We start from the raw sequence: 25,031 nt of genomic DNA, 5'->3' as shown, positions 1-25,031 counted from the left end.
TGTAATTGGAGCACTATGGGAAATTGAGTTTGTTGTTCACGAAAAGAAACACTCGAGTCTCAAACTTTCGCATATCTCCTCTAAAAGCCATTTCAAACAAAAAAGATGTAGAGGGTGGTGAATTTAAAAACGAATAACCATTTCTTTCCGCGTTTTTTTCTTCTTAAGTTTCTCTTAGGGAATGAAACCTGTGTAACTGAGAACAAGAGCAAGCTAGGGCTCTGATTAGGGTTTCATAAATGTATTTTATGAACCTCATTGTTTTGCTAGTGTCTGTTCGTGACACGGCATCTGTCCATTTGTTTACAGCTGTGCTTTTTACTCACCATAATGTATTGTAAAGATGACTAACGATACTAATTAGGCTACACCATTTTTGACCAAACATATATTCCGGAAACAAACGGACTCTTGGCGAGACATGCCTTTCTACTGAAGGGCTTCTTGTGCAGGTACTGAAAAACAAACCACCAAGAGGAACAGATATAATTTGATATAGGCCTTATGTTCTTATTTGTCACGTTTCTTTGATTCCTGCACAAAAAATGCATGTTGAAAACTCAGCCTAATTTTTCTCGTGGAGAATAAAATAAACTTGTGGAAAATACAGTACGCGGAGTTCTGACAAACGCAAAAGTCAGAACTGATGTGTAGAATTTCGAAATCCCCGACAGCTATTTGACCATATGAAGTAATAATAATAATAATAATGGATTGGATTTATATAGCGCTTTTCAAGGCACCCAAAGCGCTTTACAATACCACTATTCATTCACTCTCACATTCACACACTGGTGGAGGCAAGCTACAGTTGTAGCCACAGCTGCCCTGGGGCAGACTGACAGAAGCGAGGCTGCCATATCGCGCCATCGGCCCCTCTGGCCGAAGTGTATTGAGCAGGCTGTGAAGACTATCATCTACCGTTAGGTGGCGTTATAGTCTTATTGGGACGCCTTGAAACGTTGCACTAGTGGCCGTGGACTCGGCGAATGGAGAGTTATTGGGAAGAAACTGCAAACTGATTCGTGCTCATACAGCATATAGTTACAAAGCTGAGAATGGTTTAATGGTTTGCCAAAATATCTGTTATTCTAGGCGCCCCTTGTTTTTTAATCTGTATTGTGTGAAACTCAGGGGCTTGTCTAACTTTGTTTTGAGAATTGTATATAGCCGTATAATCAAAAATTTGAATGTGATTGTGTATGCGTCCACCAGAACGAAAATGTATTTGCTGATCCACCTAGCAGACACTTTCTGACCCCTTCCTGTGTTTTCTCTTCACTGGGGTTGAGCATCCTCACACCACTTTCTTACGTGAAAGAAAAGAATACCTGACGTGTTTGACTACCAGCAGCTGACGGCGTAAGCTTACGCCTACCTGACTGACTAGGGGACCCGCCTGCATCCGATAAGGGATCTAGTCCACAGAATCAAGTGTAGCAGAAAAGGGGGTGTGGAGAAACGAAGTTGAGTTAAAGAGAGGGAGAAAGAGACACCGAGGGAGGGGAAAAGGTCAGGGACACGGGGGGGTTTATCGGACTGCCAGAAATAAGGAGCGTGTCTACACAAACGGGCTGGCAGACGAAACCAAGGAAACGACGTGAAATACACCACCGACCCCCAGTGACTTCTTCGAAAGGACTGGTGCGGATTTTAAACTATTTTTGACTTCTCCCATAGACAGTTTTGCGCCTAGGTGAACTCCTGCCAACACGATTTTGGACCGTGCGTAATTTGGAGAGTATATTACCACGCTGCGTCAGGATGCGCATCTGTCCACTGCTGGTCTTCCTCTGTCTACAGTGCGCTGGAGGCGTTCAGAAGTTCTCCGCTCTCAAGGTACGAGGAGGCACTTAACTCCCGGAATGAATGTCATTCAATTTCATGAGTAAAAGATGTTTTAAAGGGAAAGGATGTGCTTGTGCTTTCTATGAATAAAATTCCAAAATTTACAATCTGGAAAATATTTTTTAATATAAAAGAAATAGTTCCTACGCACCCTTTTCTTAAAAGTCAAGCTTCTTGTGATCTATTTAGTCTAAGAATCTGAAATAATAAAATAGTCAATACCTATAATGACGCATTTGAAGTCAATTACTACTACACTCTGCCACATTCTTACACCGAAGTCTGAGTCTGAGGTAATCTCACTCTAAAAGAAGTGGGCTGTATTAGTCGGATGTTTTATATGAGGCAGAAATCCATTTTAGAGCTCAAGAGAGCATCAACTAGAGCTGTGCACTGAGAAAATGGCTCTGTGTTTTTTGTCAGTCATGTAAACTGAGCGCCACAGCTTACAGAGTGTTGGCACAGCAAAGGCTACAGGTTTGTAAGCAGTTGGTGGGTGTGCAGCAGATCCTTTGCAGGTTTGGTTTTGCTGCTGTAACCTGCCTGCCAGCTTCTCGGCTCTGCTGCCTTTCTGTCTGGTTTGCTCCTGTTGTTCTAGTTGCTCTTCAGAGGCTGAGCTGCCGGGATCTTCTGCATTAAAGCACATGGCATTGTTTACTGCAGCATCCTCTCCATCTTACATTAAACTCTGACAGAAAGTGCATCTTCTGGGGAATTTCATGGCCATGATCAAGTGCAGGTACAGTGCTAAAGGACACTTAATAAAGAGTGGAATGTGCATTGTCAGAGGCTCCCCCTTTTGATTTAGAGGCTGATGTGACAGCCACCTCTCCCAGCACCAGTATTTATGGTTCTGGAGAAGATGCCTCGGTATCCAATTGGAAACAAATGGCCATGAGTTGTTAACCTTCAGGTGAAGGGTCGGAGATCCTTTCTGCCTGACGGCACTACAGAGTTGTGGAATGTGGGAGGAAGTGTTGTACTGAGCAGATGCTTCACTGAGTTGATACACACAAACACACACACAGACCAAGGCTACAGATAATTAGTGTGAGGAGCATTTCTCTATTTGTGCCATGGTTGATACCATTTACCTGTCATTTAATAGAAAGGTTACACAGGTGTAGCTGTGTTTGTGGTTGTTTGGATATGACACATTATCTGCTGTGTTCTGGAGACGAGTGTAAGAACGAGAAACTTCTCTACTTTGTTGCGTGCCTCAGTTTAATTTTGTTTCATATTGTGTGCCATACCTCCCAACACGGGCTAATCAGACTGTATTTAGTGGAATAACACATGAAACTTTCTTTTACAAAGAAGGTTGCAAGTGATTAATGGCTTATTGTCTAACATATACAGGAGAGACCATTACTAGTTAAAAGAAAATGTCTTCATGTTATATTTTGTGCATATTTGAGGTCAGACAGGCAGTTAAATATATGAGATATTTGCCCAGGGTTATTCATGAGACCGATTTTTTCCGTTGTTTATGGAAATATGAAATAGTGTGTGAGAAGATGAGGGCACACAGAATAGTGGCTGCCTCATTTTCAAATCTTTATGTAGAAATCTTGATCTAACATGGGCCCTGTTGCCCCCCAAGTGCTTTCCTAAAATTTTTCACCTGCTCAAAGAGGCGGGTTTCTTTATCACATGACTATCACTGGCCGTTTGCGACACCTCCTTTTCTTTTTAACATCTTTCAAAGCAATTAAATGCCTTTTTCCTTTGAATGAGTTAGTAGGCTGGTTAAAGGCTGACACTTTCTTCCCTTTCCACCATGCTGGAAACTAATGATTCCCTTTGCATCCTAGCATCCACACAGGAAACTCCCGGCAAGGGCATTTAACACGTTTGCCACAGCTCTCAGCTGGGGCCCCCATTGACCCTGTGAGGCTGTGGTGTGAGGGGCCTCTCAAGGCGCTGGAAGCAGGGGCCTCCCAGCCCAGAAGGCTCTTATCAGCCTACAATGCGCTCTCTGCTGGAGGTTCGCCTCCTCCATACCCCATTCAATCCCACAATGCCGTCGAGCCAGGGGGAGGTAATAGGATTTGATTTGTATGCTGGTTGATCTTAGAAAAAAAAAATTTCCCTTACACTCCACCCGCCTCGCCCTCTCTTGCCTGTCTCTTGTTCTTTTGCCAACCTCCTGTATTATTAGAGCAGATGCAAAAAGCATCTTCCAAGAGAGATCCCACAAAGAACAAAAGGAAAAAATCATGAGAGAGGCCAAATAAAGAGAAAGGCAAACAGAGAAAGTGAGCGCCAGATGTCTGCAAGTAGACGGGAGTGGGATTTGAGCAATAAATTGATTTGAGTCAAAATGCGTGTTCAGACTTGCACGAGTCTCCTTTTATGATAATTCAGGGTGGAAGTCTGTGCCGCATGTAGCTGAGGCAAATGCCATCCATCACTCTCCACCATGTTCCTGTGCAGGATGATGGTGTCGACTCAGAGAGGCTGGAATGAGACATCAGGGGAGCGTCGGGTCTCTGCCTCAGCCTCACCCATCCATCACCACAGGCAAAAAACACACAGAGATCTGTAGCAGAGAGCTAACTACAATTAGGTGGACACAGGAGGAAGAAGCCCTCAAAGCACCATTAGTCTCCAAAGTTTCTTCCTCTCCCTCACTTTCACATCTTATTTTTTTGTACTTCCTTCAGTGTGGCCAACTTTGAAACGACTTAGAAATAAATACTCGGATGTCAGAAACTGAGTCTGTGTGGTTGATTTCATGGGTGGCTGATTTCATGATTTCAACTGTGTTTTTCCATGCTGCGTTCTTGGAGCTTCACTGGAGCTTGGCACTATGCTGTGTGTGCTGGAGAGCAGACTTCTAGCAGGATGCTGGGCCGCTGAATGACTCTGTTTGCGATGTCAGTCTGCTGGCTGGCAGGGGCTAATGCTGGTGTAGTGGGAGTACATTGGCTGTGGCAAGTGCTGGACAGTCACCACCAAGTGGGGTTGGATGCTCTAAGACACCATCAGTGTAGTAATTGGCTGAATGTGAAGGGGGAGCTATGAGAGACTTTCGGTGTTGAATACGTATGCCCTCCTTACCTGTGTGTGAAGCTAGTAGCACTGGAGAGAAGAGGAACAGAAGGAAGGGAGGATTGTACTAATGGGACTCTGTCAGTTAAATGCAATGATGCAAATAATTCAAACAGCTGAGAGAGGGAGTAGGGGCAGGATATGTAAGATCTTGTGTTTATCAAGAGCAAGCCAAATACATAAGCAACCAAAAATAGAACCTCTTAAGTGTTTAGTTGAAGACAAAAAGTGCAGATGTTTGTTTCAAATTCAGTCTTGATTTTACTAATATTTTATGAACAGGAATCTTCTGCACAGATCAATTAAATTCAGTTTCATTCATATAGCACCAAATTATAACAACCATCACCTCATGGTGGAGAGAAAACTCCAACAATCACACCAACTCTCCATTAGCAAGCACTTGGCAACACTGGGAAGGAAAAACTCCTTTTCAGCAAGAAGAAATCTGCGGCAGAACCAGGCAGCCATCCGCCACAACTGGTTGGGGATAAGGGGAGGAAGACAAGACAAAAGACACGCTGTGGAAGAGTGCGAGAGATTGATAATAACTAATGATTAAATGCAAAGTGGTGTATAAACAGAGTTAGAAGATGTGAGAGAGGAGGAAATGTTCAATGCATCATTGGAAGCCCCCAGGAGTCTAGCCCTAGAGCAGCATAACTAAGAAAGGGTTCAGGGTCACCAGATCCAGCCGTAACTATAGGATTTATCAAAAAGGAAAGTTTTAAGCCTGATCTTAAAAGTAGAAAGGGATCCAAAGTGGGATCTTATTTGACAGAAGAGGGGCCTGAACGCTGAAGGTTCTGCCTCCCATTCTACTTTTAAATATCACAGCAAAGTGTTCTATATTGATCAGGTATCAATTAGAGAGAGCAAACATATAATGGATAATTTCCCCAGTTCTGCCTTAAAAGGACAACTGTTTGATGATTTGTGACATGTTATTACAGACAGTAAGAGTAAGACCTCTTGTTTATTTCAGAACAACAGACTATAAATGAATGTAGCCCCAGAAATCATCTCCTCTCCTCTCCTCTACATTGTGACACTGTATAAAGCTTCTTGTCTTCCTCGTGACAGTTTTATATTTACCCTTCGAAAATCTTTGATTCATTCCAACACATTCATCTTCCCCCTCACAGCTCCTTCTTGTAGTGTGTTTGAACGGGCCTACCATCTCTGATCTACCCATTGGGAGATTTATGAGCATGGTTGACAGAGTGTATCTGTGTACCCCCCCCCCCCACCAACCCCCCATCCCTCCCTCCCACTGGCCCAGGGCAACTTTACCTTACCTGTTAACCCTCTTCCAGGTGCATGCAGCCCTGCAGCTCTGCCTGTCAGAATGCGGGGGGTGGGGAGGGGGAGTTGCCCCTCCTACTCCTCAGTATATTTGTAAGATGTCAGACACAACAAATTTTGTCTTTGGCATTACCACAGCCTTTTTAGCAAACGGTTTTTGCCACAGATTGATAAGTGGGAGTGGATGAAAGTTCCCGCTTGTCTGTCTATCTGTCTGCTGTATAATAGATGACATGCAGAGATTTTTGGGGTGTTTGTGAATCTAGGAAAATTAGAACAAAACAACAGTGTCTCATATGTGCAATTATTTTTATTAAAAGAGGAGACAAAAGTTCACCGAGGTATTTCTCTGTGGATATGACTGACTGAAAGTGCACCTGCATCTGCATGAGTATCAAGTTTATTTGTTTTTTGGGGGTTTTTCAGTCTGCCCAAAGTGAATGAATCATGCAAACTTTATGAAGCCGCTCACACTGTAGCAGCACAAAGCTCGCTGACATCTAGTTTATTCAGGTACCCATTCGCTGTCTTTTAATTCATTGTAGCCGTCACAGCTTGTTGCCACCCCCCACCTTTTCCACCACCACGGCCCCATTGTGTGGCCTGGCGAGGGAGTTTCATACCATGGTGGCAGATACAATGGTGGCATTGACACAGGTGATCCGATGCGTTGAGCCTGGATTCTCCTGTCCTTGTTCCTCTTTTCATGGCTGAGTAAAACATCCTTAGCAGTGATTCCAGGTGAATACCTGTGCAGGTGTTGGCACAGACAAAGAAAAGAGGAAGTGTTAGTCAAGTCCTCTTTAGCCCTTTAGACAAAGACAAAGCACAGCTGCACCTTTGCAGATTTGCAGCAACACTGCCCCATCTTTGTGTCTGTGTCTTGTACTGATTATCAGTGTCTTCTTGCGCTTGATTTTTAATAATAGGCGGGGTTTTTTTTCTGTTGTAGCTTGTTTTCACAAAAATACATTTTGCTCCACCAGCGCCAGCTCCCAACCTTCCTAAATTCCCCAAAACTCCTACCTGCTGGTGTGCAGATTAAAATGTTTTGGTGCAGAGTACACTTATTCCCAGAAATGGCTCATTTAGCAACTGATTTCTCTGCTTATCTCCTCCCTTCTCACTTGTGCAGTTCCTGCGGGTGGATCAGGATAAGGATTGCAACATGGAATGCAGCGGAGCTCCTCGCAAGCCCCTGTGCGCCTCCGATGGCAGGACCTTCACATCGCGCTGCGAGTACCTCCGAGCCAAGTGCCGCGACTCCCAGCTGGAGGTCAGCCGAGGGCCATGCAAAGGTCAGGTCATGAGTCACGCTTCATCGCCGCCTGATGCTCTCAAATGCACAGAGGGGGGTCACAGTAGAAACTTGTGGGTTAAATTCATTTCAGCATAATTGATTCTTTGAGTGGTGGGAGGACAAGTGGGTTTGACACTGTAGAAGTGAGGGCTTACTGCTGCCTGCGTGGTTTTATAATTTCACACCATTTGTGTGATGAGAGACGCATCATTAATTTGACAAATCATGAATTATTTTGATTACATGAGTGATTTCCTCATTTATGGAAATTGCAGAAATATCTTGACAAATCGTGACAAAGATTTCATCATCCTGGATGTAAAGCTTTATATATATGATAAGTTGAAGAGAGGGAAAGGGAAGGAGAGCCTGTGAGGTCAGGAAGCTCACAGACTCTCTCATTGTTAGTCGTTGAAGGAAGGAAGAAGAACCCATACACCCCAGTTCTTCAGCCCCGAACCCTTTCACCCCTGCCCCACAGGCTCACTCTATACTGCTAGTTCATCGCTCTGTAGAATGGGGACAATGACCCATTCTTACCGCATTACATTAGACCTCTAATACAGGGAATGTGAGCAAAAAAGTTTGCTCAAAAAGAGGTGTCATATGATGGAAAAGCATTCCACAATTTTATGCCCGTGCTGGGTTTCCATGGCAACGTCTCTAAGCGGACATCTGGATGTGGCGGACAGTGCCGGGACGCAGAATAGAGGATTCCAGCCAGGAAGCTGAAAGGCACGAGGGTCCATGAAAGTCGTATTGTATGCGTCAATAACATCGGGTCTATAAGAGTTTGGACCCCCCTACTGCTTCTGGATAGGGGGGGGGCGGAGTATAGACACAGCAACAGCACCCGAAATAAACCAGAGGTCTCGCCTTGCCTAAAAGCACAGAGATGGGATTGTGCAGATGGTGAGAGTGGCACCACATTTGTTTTCTATCACTGTGCTAGGATGATTCAAGTGTCCTGTCATTTTTTCCAGTCAGCTTTTTGGTCAGAGCCCCCTGGAGAAGGATGATGGTTTTGGGGTTTTCCACTGCAGCTAACTTTAGAGCTCCTCAATTCACTGTTTTCCTCCCTCCAGAGCATCCAGCATCTTGCCTGCTCTCCTCACCAGTCAGCAAAACGCACACACACAAAGGGTGCACACTAGAGTAAGAGAAAGCAGTGCACATCCCACCTCACATGGCTAATCTACCTAGAAGCCATGCTGGCAACAAGACTGCCATCAAACTGGTGAATGTTTTTAAACTTGGCATTAATTATTGTTTCAGTGCGATTTGAAGCCCATCCAGCACTTTGCAGTAGCTACTGCATTACACTGAGTTACCATCAGACTCATTTGTACAGCTGCTGCTGCTGGCCAGGTGAGAAAAAGCAGCTTTGGAAGAATGGTTTGAGGGATGTGCAAAAACTGGAGGCACACCTGGATGAAAAGTTGCTGAGTTTGAGGGGACAACCTTGGCTGAACCTCTCAGACGGTCGAGGTTTTTAGAGGAGAGTGAGGCAGACTCAGACATTAAGGAAGGGTCAGGTTTTCCCCGTGCATCAGCCCTTTTCTTGGGTGACTGGAATGTTCTTACAAGAGCAGCATGAGCTGTCTCGCTCAGTAATGGCTTTACCACCAGGCGGTGTGCAGGCTTGCCTGACTTGTCCTAATAAGAGTGGGGGTGTTGGTTCTATTCCCAGCCACACAAGTATCTGCTGCTTCCGAAATGTCTTGAATTGTTTCCCCCTCCGTCGCTGCTCTCTCTCTGCATGTTTCTTCTATTCTTCATCTTCTGTAAAATTCGACATCTTCTTCTGACTTTTTAAGTATGTTGCTTACATAGTTGTGGACCATAAGAAAATAGCGTGTCTAGTGATTTTGCTGATTTGTGATGCTCCTCAGATACATCCAGATGTGTAGCAGAGAAGAAGTACACAGAGCAGCAGGCCAAGAAGCTCTTCCCACAGGTCTTTGTGCCTGTTTGCAACCCTGATGGCACGTACAGCGAGGTAACGAACAACACTCTATGAATTATATTAACTTTACTGCACAAGCCAAAGCTAACAACCATACCAACAGTCAACATTTTTCTAAAATTTCTCATTTGTTCCGCACAAATAAAACTGTTCTTTCATTTCATTTGATTCTAACATGATGGGTTTCCAAATGCAGCTTGTACTGACTCTGTGTGTGTATGCTGTTTTGATTGCAGGTTCAGTGCCATAGCTACACTGGATACTGCTGGTGTGTTACCCCCAATGGCCGGCCAATCAGTGGCTCAGCAGTGGCCAATAAGAAACCTCGATGCCAAGGTCAGTAAAACCCAAGTCTTTTCAGATTTGCAGTTCTCAGCTCTTGGCATCTAATTTTGTAATATGCTTGACGTATGACACTTGGTTTCAGTAATTCAGTGTAGCAATGATGATAAATCAAAGTCAGCACAGCATAAAATGGCATTTTATGTTTGTGTGGGGGTGTAGCATTCAGTCCTGTGGGAAAGCGGTCAGCGAGTGGACTGACGGCCAGAGGGTTCGAGGGCCATACGAGGACTGAGTGTTGCTCAAGGCATGGGGCATTAGTAAAAATAAGCCTGGCAGAAAATCTGTGCTGCAGAATTGAGAAACGAAGTTCAGCTGCGAGGAATGTAAATGTCATTGGAGGGTAGCATCTGCCAAACACTATGAACACTGCTGTTAGCTCTTTACAGATGTTGGATGTGGTTTATCCTCTTGAGATTCATCACAGGATGTAAAACTCTTACCCACCATTGTACTCTATACTCTTTGGTTAACTTACCTTCACTGTCTACACACAGACTATACATTGGTCTATTTTCATTTATAAATCAATAACTGAATTGCCACCTGTATGTCACCTAAACAGAGTAATTACAGCCTCCGCTCACAAGCCTTTATTACATTCACTGTTCCTTCACCACATACAGAACTTGGGAAAAAGGCATTTTCTTACAATGCTCCTTATACTTGGAGCAAATTGCAACAGGATTTGAAGCTGGGCAGTTTAACTGAACTCAAGGAATTTAAACAAATTCTAAGGACAAAGGAGAAAAGATTACTGGATGGCCGTTCCTGTTCATGATGTGTTATTGTTACTGTCTTTTTAGTTTTAGTTGTATTTATAAATAAAGGAGAAATTTAAAAAAAATCAAATCTCTTTGCATCTAAGGGGCTGCCTTGTAGTTTGTTGCTGTCTCAATAGTAAGAAGCCTGCAGAAGTAATATTTGCAGCAGCAGTGTTTCTGCTGCATTTGGCAGGGTTAGGGTTAGGGTATGGGGGTAAGCTGATATGAAGCCTAAATATTTCATAAAACACATTCCAGCTGACTTGCAGCGTGTTACTTTTAAATTAGGTGGCTTTAATAAAAGTGGGTAGGGGGTTAAGAGTTACCGTGTGTCAGCCTGGTAGCTATTTTATTCTTAAAGCGTGCCAAAGATTTCCAATCTGTTGTCTCTGTCAAAAAGGAAAAATCAGCAGCACGGCTGTGAATGTTTAATTAATTTGAGCCTTTTGCTTTTCAGGATCAAAGCAGGAGAAGACAACTACAAGAGAGCCTGGTAAATCAGGTGAGAATTCAAGAAAAGTTCCCCCTCATAGGCGCGCTGGCTCCTTGGCGATGCATGTTTTCTTTTGTGTTTGTTCGTGTGCATGTATGCACCTATCAACGCTGGCACTGAGAATGTGTGTGTGTGCTCCTTTGTATCTGTCTGTTTGTCTTCATCTTTGTCAGAGATGTTCAAGACGGGTCGCCTGTTTAGGCTTGCCTCACTAATATTTTGTCAATTCATGAACGTTCGAGCTGCCTGAAGGCTGATATAAAAGCAGTCTTGAGTTAAGAGTGTGTGATAAACTTTGCACACCACTGGCAGCTTTGGTGCCTATAACTTGCTTGTTGTCTTTACCAGGCAAGCAGCAGGAGCAAGACTGGAGGACCGCTGACTTATCTTAAGTTCTCCTTCACTAACCTTTCTCCATTTTGGTTCCTTTTTCAGCCACAGTGTCATAAGATACAGCGAAATGTTCACACTCAAGTCTACTTTTTCTGTGTCTCTCATCAAGCATCTTCCCTCTTCCAGATATAGAACCACTAAGCTTCCCTGTGACTGCGCTCCAAAATGTGTATAGCTTTCTCATCTCTTAAGAGACAATTTGTTTAACTGCTGTAATTTGAGGACTCGCAAAGAGTCCAATTTGGGTTCATTCAGATTGACTCATTATGTGATTGTATGTGACAGTGCATGGTTGCATGAGAGAGAGAGAGAAAGTGTGTGCACATCCACTTGTGTTTGTCACATGGGTTATTCCTGTCAGTGTGACATTCATGTCTGTGCCTCTCTCTCGCTCTGTCTCTCTCTCTCTCTCTGTGTAAACAGTCTTGGGTATAGCGTCTGTCTGAACCCAGCCAAGTCATTACGCATAGATCAAGTGGGAATGCAAAATTTGAGAGAGGAGGTGGGATTGTGGGAGAAGGAAAGAGGGAGGAAAAGAGGTGGAGGGGTTGGTTGTGGTTCAATTTGAACTGGTTGGATAAACAGGGTGGTGAAAAGCAGAATAAACTGTAGGTTTGTGGTGTGCCAGCGCTCAAAATAGCAGTGATTGCATCAATATTTTGATTCAGCAAAAGCCCATCAGTAAAAAAAAATAAAGAAAAAAGAAGCCATTTCACAGCTGCCTTTGCAGCATTTCTTAAAGTAGGAAGAGATGTGCACTTAGCATTTTGCAATAAAGCCATTTCTGTTACTTGACTTAACAAATTCACATGCTTGAATCATATGCAGCTGACGACTGACAAACAGCAGTAAAACTAATGCCATATGACCACAAATAGCACGGGGGTTTCCTGGCACATGCTTAAAGAGGTGTTACAGTCATGTAAAAGGCCACAAAGTAAAGATAGGCCATTAGTGGTTTATCATAAATCCAAATCATAAATACACTTTTTGAAATGGCATTTCCATCCTTGAAGTGAGCAGAGTAATAACACGTCTGCCTCAGTTATTTACACTGCACACAGACTACGTATTTTTATCCACCTTACGTGTTTGAGGAGATGAATGGCTGCCATAACTGTATTTGACTTTGCCATGGAAAGTCATTGTTAAAGAAAATGTATTTGAGCCTAATCCCTGTTTGTGGAGCCAACCATTAGAGATTCCCTGACTCATACATTAATGGGGCTTTACTTCAAGCAGGAGGAGTGACCAGTTCTGAGGTTAACCACACCTACAGCCATGGTTTCACCCGAAGCGCTCCAAAACCTCCATCGCTGTCTCTCCCCTACCACAAATCAAACAAACGGAGACCAAACAAACATACTCAGTTCTCCCACTGTTAATTGGTTCATCTGAAACTTGGCTACTGCATTTTAACCGTCTTCTGCCCCGCCGCCACCTCCGCACAGCTTTCCCAATCCAAGTGCAGGAAATGAAAGGTTGAAGAAGAACATCAGGGACAATCAGTCCTAATTCTCTCTTAATTTACTATAATTGATCTCAATCTGTCCTCTGTAGCGCTGTGATCTCCCTCCGTTGCATGACGTGATACCATTGGAATATGTGACCACTACATTCCTAGCTTTCCTTTTCTCATATTGCAAGTCACATCTTTCAGTTTTCAGCACACGTGCAGCCTCTCTTGGTCATTTTTCATCCCTCTAACTCTGCTTCCATCCTTCTTGACCGGGCAATGTGCAAATCTCACATAGTTCAAGTGTTCTCTAATCTAGCGTACTCTCGTAATTGTAGTCTCCTTGCAAATATTCTCCATTCTAAATGCAGATGACACCGACCTAGTGATCGATCCTCAGCCTCCCGAACACGAAGAAGGTGAGCTGTTATTCGTCAGACTGTGAGTAAAAAATGTTTGGTCCTGTGCCTGTGTTTACTGACATACCGCTGACTGACTCAAAAGAAAAAAACCCTTAAATGGGCAGAAGAGCCTGCCCGAGTCAGTTACAGCACCATGCTCCAAAAAGGTCACTGTGGAAAACGTTATAGTAAAACACTGTTTTGTAATGATGAGATATGATGAAAATTTTTTCCTTGTGTATTGTATACAGTAGTAGCAAGTGAGGCATATTTAATTCTAAAGCATAGTCCAACAATAGCATAAGAAAATGAGTCATTAAATTAGTATTATCGAAATCTGCCAGAAATATTGAACTTGTCAGTTAAATAACCAGCAGCTATGCAGTAGCAGGAGGATGTGGTACTTATATATGTAGAAAAGTTGCTTCCCACGTTTTACTTCAAAGATAAAGAATGGAAAGCTGCAGCATTTGAGCACTTTTATAACTAGTTTATGTATTTTTTGAGCAAAGTAGCGTTTTATGGCGTCACGCTAATGCGATCATTTGATAAATAATAGATTCTAGCCTACCCACCCATCTTTTGATGCTATAACTCTGGTCACAGCTTTCATATGCAATTTATTATCCGCATCCACTGCAGCAGTTTGAGATATGATAACCTTCATGTGCATTTTACAGGCTGTGAGTTTTGGTTTGCTTCAGATGATTTACAAGCATGTGTTTGACTGAAGCTAATGAAGCTGCCTTGGTGATTTCTTTCAGATAGCAATTCCCAGTACCCCACTCTGTGGACGGAGCAGGTTCGCAGCCGACAGAATAGAACCAGAGCACCATGTGAGTTTTCAAAGGCCGCTTTTTACTTAATGATGGCGAGCGGGTGTTTGCAAACCTCAACTGAAAGCCCGCTGTGTTTTTCCAGCTTGTGTGAGCAATCGTGGTATGAGGCTGTTCCTGTCTTTTAAGGACAGATGGCGGGTTGTGAAACCAATACATCTTGGTGTCGGAGTGCGTCAGGCTTTGAGGATCTGCTTCTCTGTGGTTCTTCTCATTGCAGCGTTCCTGTAAATATCCTCACATGGCACGGGCAGATGATTTTCTGTCAGTCGGCTTGGTCAATCCTGCTCTCTTTTTACAAACATGCGCGTTAAGCTTCTTCCTCAGTTGTCTCGGAAATGTGCAGCTTTTTGTACCAAACAATAGTATTTTAGGCTGGCCTAGAGATGAGAAACTTCTGTGCATGTGTGCATTTCTGTGTGAATCTCATTATCATAATTTACAACCAATAAAAAGCTTGAGAAATGCAGCATTGATGGTTTTGATTACCACATGCTCTTTGGGGTATTGGGGTGAAAAAAAAACCCCACCCGCTCCAACAAAGAGAGCCCATACGGAACAACTGGAGCGAAGAAAGTTGGTTGAGAAAGCGGGGAGGCATTTCATTTGGTCTCTTTTGTGTGGGTAAAGATCTCTAATGAAAATAAACAAAGAAAAGGGATATCCATAATCCTGCAGAAGCCTGCGAGCCTTGAGGCAAGCACCGAAAAGAGGAAGAGATAAAAATCCCTCATGGCCAGAAGAGCTCTCCTTCCATTCCTCTGTTTAATGCGGCTGCTGTGCAGGGAAAAAAAAAGTCTGATTAGATCCTGGTGAGGCTCAGTAAAATCCCATCAAGCCACTTCATTTTCTCTATGTATGGATAAAAGACAGGAACGTGCACTTTTTCAGGGGAATTCTGAACATATAAACATATAGGTCTGTGGTACTTTACAGTATCCTGCAGCTATATGTCGGTCTGTGTGGGTGTTTGACAGCATAGCCCCAACTGACCACTGTGCTGCCTTTGTCCTGTCTGTTTCTCTCGCTGTCGCACACATCCACAAAGGGCAGTTGAGTGTCCAAATATTTACTTAACTTGGGGCACGGGGAGCCCGTGCTTAGTCATTAGCCCGTTAATGTCCGTAAACAGTGCCATGGGGGGCTGATATAGCAGTCTACACACCCTGTCTCCGAGCGCTCGTCCTCCACCCCTTTGTCTTCCTCCTCCTCCTCCTGCTCCTCGGGGATTTGCAGCAATGGTTAGAATGGAATGAGAGAGCAGCTGCATGCGTTTTGCTTTTATACAGAAATTAATTCAACCATAATGCACGTTGTATAATTCCAAATGTGGTTGCCAGATCTGGTTAGGACTAAGTCCAAATTTAAACTTCAAACATACCCTCTTGTTCATATCAAATGTGCCTCTCTGGAGTGAGTATTTGCCAAGTCACACAACCCAGACCATCAAAACAAAAGCTCAGGTTATAGACCACATGCATGTGTGCTTACGTTCTTGTGACCAATACGCTAATACCTTTGCTGATTCCTGTATAACCTCTGATCTTTCCCAGCCTCGTCATGTGACCAGGAGAAGCTTTCTGCCCAAGAAGAGGCAAGGCAGCACAAGAACGACGCTGTATTTGTACCAGACTGTGCCCAAGGAGGACTTTACAAGCCTGTCCAATGCCACCCCTCTACTGGCTACTGCTGGTGTGTGCTTGTGGATACTGGACGGCCCATACCTGGGACCTCTACAAGGTGGGCAAAATATCACCTACAAAAAAAACAACGTGGTATACAGATATTTGCGCCTTTATGTGTGGTACTTAATTACCCTGTACAAATATCCTTGGCATTTATTGCCTTGTTCTGTGTGGGAAACAAACTAGAAAGTTGCTACACAAAGCAGGTAAGTGATCATTAGCCAAGCTTAACAGAGCAGAGAGGTCACAAGAAAGAGAATCTGCTCAACTAGATGACCTTGCATTTTGCCCTTTAGCAAGCATCTTCTGCAGTTAAATGTTCTAAAACTAGATTAGGAATTATCTTACAACAGGTCTTAATATCTGCAGGCTTTCAACCCTGCAAACTTTGAAAATACTGAAAAGAAGCTCTTAGAAAAAAAAATAAATTTCAGAGATTAAAAACAGGTTTTCTATCAGGAATTTGTAAAACTGCATAAATGTCAGATTTGTGAGATTGCACGTCTAAGAACACACATGGACATCTCCATTGCTGATGGCGCAGAGTGTCTCGGTGGTCTGGTGAGTGGCAGGTCATAGGTCAGTGAGCCTGGCAGACTGGAGAACTGGTACACTCTTATTGAGCAGCATGGCTGGGTATCAAATTAACAAGGCTCCAGGCAGAGTGCCAGACAGCACATTAGCACGCATATGGAAGCATGGATTTTCTTCATTGTCCCAGGCCAGCTTTTGGCCCACTTGCACAGCAGCAATCTGGGCTCTGCGACGGAGACTGTGAAAGCTTCCTTGTGTCCCACGCTCCCTGTCTCCCACACTTCTATCTCCCTTCCCATTTCTATCCTCATACCAGCTCCAAATCCTTCCCCTCTTATTGGATGTGTTTCACAGCCCCTGGATTTGCCACAAAACAGTTATTTCTATCCCTAAGATTTAACTGCAATGGGTAATTGGAAAGCATGGGAGTCCTCTCTGACTTTACAGTAAAGATAGATAGTTTCACTGTTATTGACAGTCCCTTTCACCCATTTCCTTTGATTGAACAGATTTTGTATTTATTTTTTTTTACGTGGTGCATTTTCTGTCACAGGTATGAACAGCCAAAATGTGATGGCAATGCTAGGGCCCACCCAGCTAAACCTAAGGACCATTATAAAAGCAGACATCTCCAAGGTAAGTTTTTCAAAACTGGACTCGGTCTGTTTTTTCTTTGTGTCCAGACCACACGGGGATGTTCCTCTGCAGCCTTCCTCTAACTGCTGCCTCGTTTCCGAGGTTGTGATAACAGTGCAACTATGCGTGTGTGTAAAACCATCATTAGTGCTGTTGGTCAAGGAAACGCTTGTTAAAGAGTTGAGGATTGCCAGACCCTGCCCTTCGTTGGTCAATAAGCAGGGAGATAGGGACAGATTGGGGGAGAATTCATCTTCGAGTGACATGGAAGCTGGAGCATAGTGGGATGAAAGCAAAGAGGTGAAACAGCAGGGAGGTGAGTGATAATGGATAATTGGATGCCAGAGATAGGTGGTGATCATGGGATTGATAACAGTGTAGATAACTATAATGAGGGCAGAAGATCGCTTTGGGGGTGGAGGTCATGTAGCGGACTTAGTTACAGGTGAAACTCTGCTGGTGCTGGGTGCATATAGTATGTGAATGTTACTTACAAACATATAGGGCTAAATATTAATTAAATGACTGCATATTTCATTATTTTCAGGCAGATTTAGAAAACATACTAGTTGCCAATACATTACTGGGCCTAAGCACTGAGGGGTTTTTAAGATGTTTTTCAGAGTTAAATTAGCTAATGTGTTACATTATCCTATCATTCACTGTTTTTACACACAAGCACACACATGCGCACAAAAAAAGTTGTTCATTCATGTTCCATAGACTAAAACATTTGGCTAATTTATTGCTATATGTAGACAAAGTTAAAACATGATTTGGTGCTGCCTCACTTTCTCTTCATGCTGGAAGTAGGACTTGAACTAACAACTTTCTGCTGGAGACGCTAAACAGAATCAGGTCTCGGTAACCTGCCAAAAGTATCTGACTTACATATGTCACTTTGGAAGGAAAATGCAGCTGCAGGACTCTTTTCAAGGACACTTCTGCCGTGGTTAGTAAAATTTGGAAAACTGTCTCATGTCCAGTTTTCCTAAAGCAAGGGAGATATTACATTAAAAATAAGTCAAGTTGTAGTTAAAGTTGTTGTATGCACGTGGATCTTAAAATGATCTTCTTGCTCTGTGATGAAACTCACATTCAAACCCACACTGAGATGACTAAACCATTTTTAAAGATGCGCCAGCTTTCATTCGGCTGCACTCGCTTTTTTTACTCATCACGTAACTGCACAACTTGTACCTCTCATTAAGCCACAGATAGGTGAAGTAGAGATACAGCGTTCAACCGCTGCCTACAACCAAATCACAGTTTAAAGATGAATGGTGCTTGGCTAATTTGCATTTTTTTTGGTGGTTTGGTAAACATGTTAATAGTCCAGCAGCATGTGAACAGAGCCACCACTGTTCCAGTCCTCTCCACAACTGTTTATGTAAGAGTGCACCAGGCCAGAGCTGAGCTCTCTGCTCGCAGGTGCTGCGTTTAGCAGGAGAGCAGCACTCTGTCTCTGCTCAAGCATCAATGATTCTTGTACAGTTAATATAAAACAGAGGGACATAGACAGACATAAATGGTTGGTAGACCACCAAATGCTATTCATCTTTTGCTTTCCAGAAAGTATGCAGTGGCAATGGGGGTAAAAAAAAAAAAAAAAAAAAAAAAAAAAGCAGCGACGCTATCCCGTGAGAAAGACCCTAAGACTGAAACATTATGTCTCTGCATGTGTTAGGTTGCACAGACCGAATTTTAAACCTGTCAAAAAAATCTGCACCTGATCAGTCAGTATGCTCATGCAGTAAAAAAAAAAAAGAAGAAGAAGAAGAAAAAAACGTAGCATCTTGTTTTCTTTATGAGCAATTGCGTCAATGGCTGTAAACCGTGTTACTGTACAATCCAGGTATAATTATAAACGTTGCCTTCACATTGCTGCAACCCATTTGCTGTTGAAGAGCTGGTGTTGAGAGGTTTATGGGGCGAGACTTGAGAAAGGAGCAATTTGCCCAGGAAGAGCCAGGAAAGTAAAGCTGAGTATTTGGCTAACTCTATCCCCGCAGCAGGCTCATGGGACAGCACTGGGGCAGGCGCTGGGAGCTGCGGCCGCGAGTGCTGACAGGGCTCAGCCCCATGTGGCTCCGTACAAAAACACTGCTCCTTACTGACAGTAACGCACAGGCACACACATGTAAACACGCACTTACACGCCAACTTTTTACAGGCCGCAGATATATATATGGAGGCTTGTGAATGATGGTGCAGCTCTTTGCTTTTCAAAAAGAAAAAGCATTGAAATCATGAAGGCTTTCTCAACTTGATTCTGTCCTGCAGCTGTCAAACTTTGGTATTACATAATTATAATTATTATGGAATAAGACAGCAGCCGTGTACTGCTGCAGCCTTGAAATGGACGGAAAATGGCCAGACACAATTTCCCTCAAATGACAGCAGGCACATTCGTGTCCTTCCCTTCAGCTAAACAGTGTCCAGACATACAGAAGCCGATCTGTCCCACCCCCACAGTGAAAGCATTGCTGCTAAGAGGAAACGACTGAAACATTACATGATGGCTTCCCTCTCTGAATGAATTGCAGACGTGCTAAGATTCCTGCAGCATTACAGAGAGCGCCGGTGCTCTCCATGAAAAACACTGAGCCTCAAACAAGTCTCACTGCATCCCACGAACCTCTCTTCATTTAGAAGCCAGATAAAAAAAACACTTTGCCTTCTGAGGGTGCAATTATTTGACTGTCTAGACTAATTTACCACAAGAAGGTCCACAAGGCACCATTTTGGCTATTATCAGGTGGGTCAGATATTTTACTGGGCAAGAGCCAGGGAGGGCCTACTAAAAGTTAAGTACAAGTCTGTTTAACGTGTAAAGGAGACCGCGGAAGAGTTTGGATGTGACTTTTTAAAACCTTGGTCTCGGTACAAGCTGCTAAAGCCCTGAAAGGTGGAGCAGAGGCTGGATGTTTATGCCGATGCTGGTCGCCACCTGTTAGAGACGCAAAGCATGCTATTATCTCCAACACAGGAGAATCGGGCCCCGCAGGCCTGGGCCATAAAAAAGAGCAGAAAACTATGGACAATTTCTTCTTCTCCAACGGAGCAGGGAAACAAGATTGTGAGAAAGGAGAAAAGAGCTGGAATCCCTCAGGTCTCTGTAGCCTTCAGCTCTAAAGGAATAACTTTGGTCTCCTCACCCTTAAAATGGGCTCACAGACAATTACTGTCATTAGGGTCATTCACCCAGTGTTGTTCTTCATTTTAATTTTTTCCCATCAGTCTGCATGCAATAATGCTTTACTGTTAGTTTTTACTGGGTGGATAATGACACATTTCACCCTATAGGTTCGTGGTCTGATTATATTGCCATTCTCTGTCAGTCATTTATAGAGTAACCCCGCCACACGTTGAACATCGCGTTCTAAATTTTGTCTGTTGCTCTCTGCTTGGATATCTTTAAAGCAAACACCTCAGTAATTAGTAAAATCTTGTTAATAGTAACAGGTATGCCTATACCTGTGGAAAGAAAAAACACTGCACAATGATTGGCAGGTTTCCTCTACTCCTCCACAGGAGGAGTAGAGGAAGCAACTGCGAGTGTCCTGGGTTTCTTTTCTCTTTTTATGTGACGTCTACATTAAAACTACACCGGCTGTTACATGACATCCCTCCCCAGACATTTATTGGGCCACCTATGATGAGAGCATTTAACATTGTTGCAAAGCTTTTTTTGCAAGAGAATCTCTTTGTTTGCACACTCGCTTTCATACAAGGGCATAATTCCTGCTTTCACACATCCATGTATCTGTGGTTGATTTTCCAGGCTGTCCCGGGGCTAAGAAAACAGAGTTCCTGACAAGTGTTCTTGACGCGCTGTCGACAGACATGGTGCACGCTGTCACAGATCCAGCATCTGCGGGAAGGTATGACATTTCAAAGTGTGTATATTCATGCTGTGGTTAGTTATGGATCAGTGGGTTCAATCATTCACCACAAACACATAAATGTATGCCACTCACCAATTTTGAGTGCACTGAAAAGTGGGAAAAGCTTTTTTCCCCTCTGAAAGCGAGCGACTGCATTTCACTGAGTTGTTTTTTAGTTGCTGCATAAAGAGAGATGTGATTACTGGCTGATAATCTGATTTGTACCTGACCTTTAGGGTGGCTGAGCCAGACCCCAGTCACACCCTGGAGGAGAGGGTTGTCCACTGGTATTTCAGTCAGCTGGACAAAAACTCCAGTGGGGACATTGGAAAGAAGGAGATCAAGCCTTTCAAACGCTTCCTGCGCAAGAAGTCCAAGCCAAAGAAGTGTGTTAAGAAGTTCGTGGAGTACTGCGACATCAGCAATGACAAAGCACTGTCTCTGCAGGAGCTCATGGGCTGCCTTGGGGTGACCAAGGAAGAAGGTTAGATGAATGTAAATTAATCACCCTGAATTTGTGCTACATAGTTTTTTAAACCTCCAAACGTTATTGCCCAGTAATGGGGCAACGAGGCACCAGAAAGATTTTGGGTTCATCCATATGACAAAGTGATGCACAAAGGCAGTTATAATCACATTTGAATGGCATAATATAATGTTTTACAGCACGCTGTACCAGAGTCAGCTGGAAAAAAGAGTTTTTAACCAACTAAAAACATTTAAGTGATAATTAGCCAGCTAGCACCTAGCTACAGTACTTGCAAATAATAGAATCCACTAACAGCAGTGCTTAATTACACGGCACAATTATACTCTGCAAAAGTTTCTCCATAATACTTCAAATTCATGTCACATTTCTTTTATCCTAAAGGGTCCATACCAGGAGAAGGCTTAACCAGTAAACTAGTAAGTACACTCTTCCTTCATTGCATATCTCCAGCCTAACTGAAATGTTATTGTCTCCGGTAGTGTTGACTGAAGCAGTCCTTAAAATGTGTATTTCTGAAAAAGGGGCACATTCAAATGAAGTAACTTCAATTTCCTCTCCCCAGAATCCCTCAAAGAAGCAAGGCTAAGCCCTACAACAGTGATTTCCCCTCTCATCTGGAGAATCCGCCCTCACCAATCGGCAAATGGAAACCATAGTATTTGCACTTTGTACTTTAAAAAAAAAAAAATGTAAATTCACTTTGTAGAAATGAGGTATTTAAACAGACTGCTGAATCTGTGAATTATGTAGTTAGCTTTTTATGTCCTGACAAAAAAAATATTTAACACATACAATGTATGTGTCCTTTTGTGTCTAAAAAGTGTACTTTTGAAAGTTGTCTAAGTTTTCATGTTTGATGTTACATTTTTGTGCCCATTTCTCCCCAGTTTACTTTTCTTCTTGTGTTAATGATATCAAGGTGTTTATACTGATCGTTTCCTACACAGCTACAATAACCTTACCATCTCTCACGTACTGACCTATTTCATCTTTTCCTGTACTTTGTAAAGCAGTTTGCAAGAATGTTTGGAAGATGCATCATAAACAACATTCTACATGTTCGCATATATTCATGATTACTAGAAATAAAGAACTCTTTTATATATTTTGCTCCTTGTGTCTGCTTAATGTGTCAAAGAGGAGGAATCAGGTCAGCGACTTTCTTTGGATCCAATTAGTCTTCTGTATTTTCCCTCGTTATATAAATCTTGTAATGTCTTTGCCATTTTGTCTTTTCTTGCTGTGTCTTTAATAAAACACCTTGTTGACACAGTGTTTAAGAGCCAAGTATTAGTCATACATAGCAGAGGTCGTGTATCATCCCATTTAAAGACAGTTTTCCAATTCCCCTAAGGCAACGTTGGAGAATTGGAAAAAAATAGATGGTACTGTTTTACAGTTTTGTCATATTGACTGAAGACAGATAAATAGACTATTCTCAGCTCTGTACAGTATGAGTGCCCATTAGAAGGGCATTATATGAGCTTCTGTTTGTGTGCACGCGCATGTATGGTTGATTATGGTATACTTAAATGTAAACCCAAAGAGTCAAAATAAAGTTTCAATAGACTCTTTGTTAAGAAACAGCTCTCAGCTCAGAGCAGCCGTGACACTTTACACTACTGTACGTTGTTCCTGCCTGATTATTTATTATGTTGAGGCTAAGTGGTAAGCTGTGGCTTTTCACACATACAATCCTCTATAGGGCTCAGCGGATGACCTCAGGCTGACCTGCTCACTCAGGCTTATCCTCAAATTTATGATTAGCACATTGCTCTCCTTTCTTTGATATAATCCGACCCAATGGTCTGGTTTTAACACCACAGGGGAACCAGAGGAGAGATTATAACCAATGGTGGATTAGCTATAGATAACCTACGGCCTTTTTAAGTCCCCTCTCCATCCACAGCAAAGGAAAAGTTATATCTGAAGCAACAGGCCTAAAGTAGTAAGGATATTTAGATTTCTGTTTCCCAGAAACAAAGTATCCAACCAAGCCTGTCTATATATTTTTAAAAACTGCCTTTTGATTAGCTCCAGCCATCTGTGATGCTCTATGTACTAAAATACAGTCTGCTAATTCTAAATATCCAACCATGTTCCTGGTTTGTCAACCTGAAGGTGATGTTAGCACCATGCCCACGAAAACATTTGCTTTTCTCAAACAACCATACAATCTGTTAAGGTCACCATACTAGTTGCAGGTGTACCAGCAAATGCATCAACCTATAGCAAGCCAGATGTCTGCTACCAAAGCTCCGTCCCATAACCAACACAATGCTAGAGCTTTGTAGTGTAGTTTCTACTCCCCTGGGCTCAAATGCATGTAAACACAGTTTATGATTTGGCTTCACGTCAAGGTGTGGTTTTCCGAATATGTTTCCCTGATGGCTTGGACTTTTGCCTGAACTGATGGAGTAGTTGAAGAAAGGCATCCAAACCTTTTGGCCCAGTTACCAGGACCTTCTCACAGTTCCCCCCTCCTCTTCTCCTTAGTCGTGCTTCCTCACTTCTCTCTTTCGCATATGCGCAAACACACTCCCTGAGCACAGAGATACCATTGAGCGTGATTTGTGGGCACAGTTTGTGTGCTTTAATGGGCAAGAGGAGGCACCCGATCTTACTGCTGGCAGGCCCTGCGGGCTGTGGACTCATGAAGAAATTACTGTCAAAAGCCATCAGGGCTTTAATAGCCTCTGGCCCAGCCATGGCTTCCCCCTGGCCTTCAGAGGGGGTTCTGGTCTGTGGGTAAATAGCATGAGGACAGCGTGCACCCTGGGAGCCTCTCTCTTACTGCTTCCCCAGCAGTCCAGCCAGTATGGCAGAGCACGGTCTGACATTACACTCAAGAAAATGAATTGCTAGAGGAGGTGTGACTTTTTAATGGATGGGGTGCAAACGAAAAATAAGCAGCATAAAGGACTAGGTGAATTCACACAAGGGGCCTTTTCATACTTTACCTCCCCTCTGAATAATTCTTTTTGCTACAGTGGCTTAATTAGTGCAACTTTCTTAGTGGTTGTTTGCTTTCATTATACAATTTAAATGGGATTACTTTGTTCAAGTAAGCATAAATTGTGTGTACTGTTTTTATTGGAGCCTAAAGTGAGCTTAGGCAGGGTGAGTCCATAGAGTGTATGAGTGCATTTTGGAGACAAATACATGCTAATGCTAAGTAAATAAAATAGGAAAATAGTGGTAAGTAGAATTTCTTTCTCCTTCATACAAAGACAGACAATCTATTTCCTATTCATACAGCTTTCTGTCATAATGTGCATCTGGAAAGTATTCACAGCGCTTCACTTGTTCCACATTGAGTCATGTCATAGCCTCAGTCCAACGAATTAAATAAATTTTTCATCTCAAAAATCTACACACGATATCCCATAATGCTTTAAATGTATTCAAAATAAAGAATATATAAGATCTACATAAGTATTCACAGCCTTTGGTCAATACCTTGTTGAAGTACCCTTGGCAGCATCAGCCTCAAATTATCTGAGTATGACACTACAAGCTTGGCAGACCTATTTTTGGGCAGCTTCTCCCATTCTTCTTTGCAGACTTTCTCAAGTGCCATCAGGTTGAATGGGGAGTGTGGGTGCGCAGGCATTTTCAGACTTATTAGCAGAGATGTTCAG

General features: G+C 43.0%; 1 protein-coding gene across 2 annotated transcripts; it reads left to right on the top strand.

The window, feature by feature from the left end:
• Positions 1-1,283: 1,283 nt before the first annotated feature.
• Positions 1,284-22,495, top strand: smoc2 (SPARC related modular calcium binding 2). Of its 2 annotated transcripts, none has more exons than XM_084948982.1 (13): positions 1,284-1,839; positions 7,343-7,505; positions 9,400-9,506; positions 9,710-9,809; positions 11,037-11,081; positions 13,260-13,340; positions 14,087-14,158; positions 15,712-15,898; positions 16,931-17,013; positions 20,798-20,897; positions 21,137-21,384; positions 21,772-21,806; positions 21,953-22,495. In XM_084948982.1, the coding sequence occupies exons 1-13, from the start codon at positions 1,765-1,767 to the stop codon at positions 21,974-21,976; spliced, it is 1,320 nt and encodes a 439-aa protein (XP_084805108.1). In that variant the 5' UTR covers positions 1,284-1,764; the 3' UTR covers positions 21,977-22,495. The 2 variants fall into 2 exon arrangements, with proteins under 2 accessions (XP_084805108.1, XP_084805110.1); XM_084948984.1 differs by having other exon boundaries at positions 1,306-1,839; positions 13,293-13,340.
• Positions 22,496-25,031: the final 2,536 nt, after the last annotated feature.

This window comes from Perissodus microlepis, chromosome 13 (genome assembly GCF_051167445.1).
Source record: "Perissodus microlepis isolate ML-2025 ecotype Zambia chromosome 13, ASM5116744v1, whole genome shotgun sequence".
NCBI lineage: Eukaryota > Metazoa > Chordata > Actinopteri > Cichliformes > Cichlidae > Perissodus > Perissodus microlepis.
This window is presented reverse-complemented; position numbering and strand designations above follow the sequence as displayed.

Excerpts from the sequence above, each read along its gene's own strand:
- smoc2 (XM_084948982.1), top strand. The coding sequence starts at position 1,765 with ATGCGCATCTGTCCACTGCTGGTCTTCCTCTGTCTACAGTGCGCTGGA. Across the intron at positions 9,507-9,709 it reads CTGATGGCACGTACAGCGAG|GTTCAGTGCCATAGCTACAC; the intron begins GTAACGAACAAC and ends TTTTGATTGCAG. Across the intron at positions 21,385-21,771 it reads TGGGGTGACCAAGGAAGAAG|GGTCCATACCAGGAGAAGGC; the intron begins GTTAGATGAATG and ends TTTATCCTAAAG.